Below are 6,542 nucleotides of genomic sequence, written 5' to 3' on the forward strand. Positions count from 1 at the left end.
AGGAGGGGGGGGGTCGGTTGCCCTACGTCATACCAACCAAGAGTAAATGTAGAAATGTAAATTCCTTTTATAAATACGAAATCCAATACTTTGCCTTGGAAATGCTTAAAGCTAATGCAACGCTTAAACTCATTCATAATTATTACTCCCATTTAACTCGGAGAAAACCCGCAATGGTCAAGAGGGCCCTTTGAAAGAGGAATGAAAAATAGCACACGTATTGATACCACGCGAGATACACGCTCTTCTGCCGTGCCAGCTCCGGCCCGCTCCCTGGCAGGGCCACATTCCCCTCGCGCTCCTGCCCCGCTCGCTCCCGGCCCGCGCCGCCGGGCTCCGGGCCCCGGGGCCGGACACCGACGCCCCCGCCGGCAGCCCCTGCGCGTTCCTTCGGGGCCCCGGGGAGGGGGCGGCCCAGTGGCCGGCTTGAGTCTGCGGAGGGGACTCAGCCCCGTAGGGCCGGCGGTGGGGCAAGTGAGCGGCGGGGAAGGGAAGGGGGGGGGGCGGGAATGAGCCGGACAACCCCTCCCCCCCCCCTTTTGTCAAGTTTGCTCCTGTCCGGTGCCCCCGGCGAGGGAACGAGACACGAGGACTTAGTGGCACAGTGCCCCGCAGGTGACCCTCAGGCCGTGCTGCCAGGGCAGCCCTCAGCATGCCGCGGGTGGCCGGTCCCGCAAGGCGGGCAGTGGTGGTCGGGGGGAACGGGGTGGCTTGTGCGGCGGCAAAGGGGTACCCGGGGTGCCGGGCTGAGTGGGGGGCAGGGGCAGCTCTGAGGGGCGCCGGTGACTTCTTAGTTTTGCGACAGGGTCCCAGGAGCTCCGTGCCTGCGAGGGAATGGGGTTTGGACGGCAGCAACTTCCCTCCCTCCCTCTCTCCCCCCCCACTCCCTTCCTCCCTCCCTCCTTCCCTCCCTCCGTCCCTCCGTCCCTCCTCCCCAGCCCGGTATCAGGAGCAGCAATAGGCGTAATTCCCCCTGCACCCGCAGCCAAAGTTTGTAGCGGGGTCGAAAGTGCCCCCCGCTTTTGCCCACACCCGCACCACCTCGCCCTAGGTGCCCGTCAGGCCGCGGGGGCCGCCCGGGGCCACTCCCCGCCTGCCCCCGCTCCCCGCCGAGACGGGACGGGCCCGTCCCCCCTCGCAAAGCTGCGCGGAGCGCGCAGTGTGGCCGTGCGCGCCCGCGGGGCTGCCTGCGCCTCCGCGCCCCCCGCCGCCTGCCCCCGCGGGGGTCCGCGGCGTGGGGCGGCTGCCGGATCCCCGAGGAGGGTTGAGACTTGCGCCGCTTTTTTTTTTTTTTTAATTATTTCCCCCTTTTTTTCCCTTTCCCTTTCCGGTGCTTTGTTTCGCTTTTCGCTTTCGGAGCGATTCTGAGGCAAGTTCCCCCCGTCTGCAGGGCTCCCCCCCGGGCCGCCTCCCCGCTGTCGTCGGGGGCGGCGAGTGGCGGGGGGCGGCGGATTGCGGCGGGATTTGCGCGCCCAGCGGGCTTCGGGAGCCGGGGGCAGCCGGCTTTCCCACCGGGCGCCCCCGCGCTGCCGGGGAGCGAGGAGGGATGGAGGGGTGGGGATGTGTGTGGGAGGCAACAGGGCTATTTTCAGTCTGATTTAGGGGCTTGGATCTGCCCCCGTCCTCAGGGGCAGGAGCCCCGGCGGTGTCAGGAGGGGCCCGGGAGGCCTCGGGGAGAAGCGCGGCCCAGCACTCGCGTGGGCTGCAGGCGTGGGGCTGGGCGCAGGGGGCAGCCGCGGGGTGGGGAGCGGGACGTGGGCGAGGAGGGGGAAGGGGGGCATCCGGAGGAGGGGGTGCAAACTCCGGCAGCTCGGGGAAGCCGAAGCGCACCGTGCCGCACGGGGACCAGGGAAGCGGAGTTAGTAAATATTTATCCTCGTTCGCTGCGAGGGAGGCAGAGCACGGGAGGTGCCGGTCGAGCCCAGTGCTGGGCAAAGTTTCCCCGGCGGCGGCTCAGCCCCAGCGCGGCCCTGCGGAGCCTCTGCCCCATGGGCGCCCGTGTCCCCGCGTGTGCGTGTGCCCGCGACACCCACGCACCGTGCCACCGGCGTGTGCCGCAGCCCACCGCCAGCCCTTATACACATAGGCTGCGTGAGAGAGGCACAAGCAGCGTGTCGTGCCGGGATCTTTCCTTAGCCATACGTTACTTCCACGTCTATCGTTTGCCTTTATTATTTATGTGGTGCTGTGTGATATACATTAGAGCCTCGGATTTGATTGGCGTTTGCGATGACAAGACCTGTTTGTTAAGTTGTAAGGCTTCCTCGGCTCCCTCACTTGTTAAATGAACTCTGGAGGAAGGATGCTACCGAGGCACAACAATATAATAAATGTCAGGGATATCCGCAGTGCCGAGATCAAATAATCAATCCTTGTCCCCTAGATAATCATTTTAAATTCGCACAGGGGGAGATTGATTTTTTTTTAGAGCCCTTTATTAATTGCTTCCTCGATTATTATTTTTTCCCCTCCTCCTGCGGAGGTGTTAACTCTGGTGCTGGGGGCACCTTTGGATTAATTAAACGTATTTTTTAGCGTTTTAACGTTCTGCTAATTTTCAGAGCAGTCCCACGCTCCCCCGGAAAAGAAACAATGGCCCCTTGCTCCAGCAAGGAGCCTCCTTTGGTTGCGATTCAGAGCAGAGGGTGGCGTGATGATGGGCTCTGATTATCTCAAACTCGAGGCGAGGGAACGAGAAGGACGTAAAAAGCCAAATGACCAGAAGACAAAATTCCTCCAAATACCAAACAACCCTTCGCATTAAAGCCCGAGGAGAGGAAATAGAAATAGAAATAAATAGCTGCAAAGACGGCTCCGCCTGAGGATCAAACGGTGCGCAGAGGCGCTAGAAATGCCGGCGCTGTTATCTGGAGATGAATTTCAGGCAGCTATTCAAGCGCATAGAATAATAATAATTACTCCAGGAGTGCAACAAAAATAACAGCAGCCTACCAAGAACAAGGTGGGGAAATTATTGTCAGTCCTATTTTAAATCCGGCAGGGTATGTTTCGTTGGGAGAAAAAAAAAAAAAAAAAAAAAAAAAAAAAGACCATTTAATGCTCTATTTGTCGTGTACAAACTCTCCTGTTAACAAATTATCCCTTTGCCGCACGCAGCAGGATAGCGCTGCATCCAAAGAAACATTTTAGATTTCAATTTTCCTCAACAGTACCTTCAGACGACATAATAACAGTAAACAAGAAAACAGATCCTGCGATGTTTACACGCATCTGGAGAGCCCCCCTACCTATGAATGCACACACACACCCCCGGCCAAGCAACCCCCTCCAAAGCCCCCGAACACACCGACACGGATCCGAGACACCTCGCAACTTGTTTAACTGCAGCACACGTCCCCCTCCGCGCATCCACCCACCCACAGAACAGGCAACACTTAACGCAGCATTCTCGGTTCGCCGGTTATTTTGACCATTTAATTAAGCGAAATTAGCTAAATAGAAAATCAGGTAGAATTTCCAATGATTACAACAAACGCATGTCTCCGGCTTTTTTATTCATTACCTTTTTTATTGAACACTCATTTTCTTTTCCTCTTGACAGCGATACATTTAATTGCAGGAGCACAGTTATTTGATTAGCTGTGGGTCCGTTTTTACTCACAGTGTTGCCACGCACAGGATGTCCTTACAATCAATTAAGTCTTCCTCGACTTTCATTTCTGCAACCCATTTACAGAATGCAGATACCTATTTTCATGTTTTCCTCTCCCTCCCCCCCCCTTTATTCCTCTCTCTTCCTCTCTCTCTCCCCCTCTTTTTCGCTTTTGCCTCTTTGCCTCCCTAAATCAAGGTGCAAAGATGCCAAAGAGTGATGAAATGAAAAGAAAGCCAATTGCTGGACTGAGGTGGGGGAGATAGCTGCTAGGAGTCCGCCTGCGACTATGGAGCAGTCAGTAATTGCTGGAGACAGGGAGAGCTGGGGGTTGGGCTGAGGTAGCCATGTATAAATAGTGTGATCTCAAATTGAAAGGCATAAATAACAGCAGGAGTGATCTAACCCTATACAGCCCATCTTCTACGTGCAAAAACAGCGTGCGGAGGACGGCCACATCTCCGACTGAAAACAAGTGGATCTCTGTGGATAAGATCACCGGGCAGCCATGGAAGAACTTACGGCTTTTGTATCCAAATCTTTTGACCAGAAAAGCAAAGACAGCAGCAGCGGCAGTGGCAGCAGCAACAAGAAGGAGACGATCACGTACAGGGAAGTTTTGGAGAGTGGGTTGGCTCGCTCTAGGGAGCTTGGAAACTCTGACTCTAACCTGCAGGACATGACCGAGAGCAGCAACCATTGCCCGGTGCATCTTTTCAAAGACCACGTAGAGAGCGACAAGGACAAACTGAAGGAGTTCAGCACGGGCAGGACGGCGGAAGGTAAGAACGGGGCTGGGCGCCCCGCACCCCTCGCCAGCAGCCCCGGCCCCCTCCCCGGCCGCCCCCGCCGCCCCCGGCCCTCCGCAGCGGGGCCAACGCGGTCCCGGGGCCCCGGCCCCGGCGGGGCTCGCCTCCCGCACCCCGTCTGCCTCCTCCGGCCGCCTCCCTCCCGCAGCGGCGGGGACGGGGGCTCGGAACACAGGCGCCTGCATGCATAACGCGAACGTAGCCGTGAAAAATAAGTCGCAACTTCGGTCCTCCCCCCCGCCAGCCCCCGTTCACATCCGAAATCGATCCGGTGCGTTAGGCGTTCATTCACCCGGGGGAAGGGGGCAGCGCAGGACGTCAGACATTTTTGTCTATCTGTGTATTTTTGTACGAGGAAAGCTTGTCCTGGGAGTTTTAATGCCTTAGGAGACCTGTTCTTCCTGCTTCCGGGCCGTCAGGATGCTGCTGCTTCTTCTGGGAGAAAGCTGGATGTGGAAAGGGTTCTCCCAGGACATGGTGCCTTATGTCGGTCAGCCCGCCCTGGCCAGAGGCTCCGGCCGGCGAGGAGGAGGAGAAGGAGGCTGAGGGGAGCCTGGCTGTGAGGGAGCTGCCCGGGCCTGGGTGTAGACGGAGCATCCCTGCGGAGACAGGCACCGGCCGGCCCTGTCGCCTGGTCCCTCGGTCCCCTGCCTGCCCTCACCTGGGCCAGGGCAGCACCGCATCCCCCCGGGGTGCAGGCACGGCCGGCCGAGGGGCATTCCCTCGCCATTCCTTAGCGGAAAGAAATTAAAATTAAAAATAATTTTTAAACCAAGCTAGCTAAAAAACCCGCACAGGCTCGCAGGGGAAGGAGAGAATCAAAAGGGAGGGGGGATTAGAAAGTTGAGAAAGTGTCTCTAGGCAAGTTAGACAGGTGGACCTGCCTGGGGAGCTACTGGCTAGCTTGGGGTAATAAAAAACGGTTAATAGGTTGGGGAACAACAACCAGTCTTTCAGCTGTTTCCTACCGTTTGATCTTGTTTAATATAACATTAGACGAAAGGCAATTCAATTTACAGCCCAAACGCTTATTTAATATCCTCCTCTCTTCCACCCCCTCCCCAAATAGAAGGACGGGGTAAAATCACATATTCGGGTACCCGTGTTTCTGCACAAGCCAGCACCACTCAGCGCTGCTGATTTTCCTTCTCTGGTCGACAGACTGTAAAACGAAAGGGTTCCGTTCAGAGAAATCCTTTGCGGAGGAGATGGTTTTAAAAAAATGAAAGCAGGGCATGCTCCAGGAAAAAAAAAAATCTAAAAAAAAATCATAATACGAACGAAAAAAAAATATCTCTGCTACTCTCCCTTTTCTCTGTGTATCGAAATTCTGTCTTGTATGTTTAGCTAATCTAATCTATGGAGAGGGGCTGGCGGTGGGGGTGAAAGGGAGGAGTTGGAAAGAGCTGAGATGCTTGTGACAGTTCAAATTCATGCCAGGTTTCACTCTAATTTCATCTGATTCCAGCGTTTGATTTCGGTTCCACCGATAAGCTAGTTAATATTTTACACCTATCACGGACGTGCTGTAGCCTCGGATCTCCGAAAGGAGACAGGGCTTTTGAACGTGCCTAATTTTCCCTAGGCATTTGCTGGGTTAGCACCCTTGTCTTTTCATAGGGGTTCCCCTTACAGGAGAAATGCCAGCAAAACGCCATTAAATCCAACCAGCGAACACCCCCTTCCGGAGGCCAGACCCTTCCCAAAGTTTCATGCAGCCGATATGCAGCCGGGAATCGGAGACGGGGAGCCCGGAGGAGCGATTACGGTCAGGGACGGATTTCATTTCGGAAGTGAAAACGAGCGCTTCGGCTTGGGTCCCCCCTTACTTAAGCACGGATGCTTAAGTTCAGGACGTTTTATCACGTTCAATTAATTTACGATTTGCAGTTAGTCATTTGCATTTGGGGATGCCACAAAGTATATAAGTTAATATATATGTGCATGCGCACATTTGTGTGTGTGTGTACATGTACACATACACACAAATACATATATAAAATTCTGCATTCGATGAGGGAAAACGGATTTAATTCGGGATCATCTGCAGATGTGGCTTCCCCCCCCCCCCAGCCCCACACCGCCCAGAGGTGAAGCAGGACAAAGGAGGCCGCCGGAGC

The 6,542-nt window shown here is 55.7% G+C and overlaps 1 protein-coding gene across 1 annotated transcript in view; it reads left to right on the forward strand.

Moving 5' to 3' along the window:
- The first annotated feature begins 3,854 nt into the window (after window positions 1-3,854).
- The window catches only part of SHOX (short stature homeobox), a 12,847-nt gene continuing 10,159 nt past the window's right edge, over window positions 3,855-6,542 (forward strand). The window contains exon 1 of the mRNA XM_037377727.1: window positions 3,855-4,395. Within this exon, the coding sequence (XP_037233624.1) occupies window positions 4,122-4,395 (274 nt within the window). The 5' untranslated portion in view covers window positions 3,855-4,121. The remainder of the gene's footprint in view (window positions 4,396-6,542) is intronic.

This window comes from Falco rusticolus, chromosome 2 (assembly GCF_015220075.1).
Source record: "Falco rusticolus isolate bFalRus1 chromosome 2, bFalRus1.pri, whole genome shotgun sequence".
Lineage (NCBI taxonomy): Eukaryota > Metazoa > Chordata > Aves > Falconiformes > Falconidae > Falco > Falco rusticolus.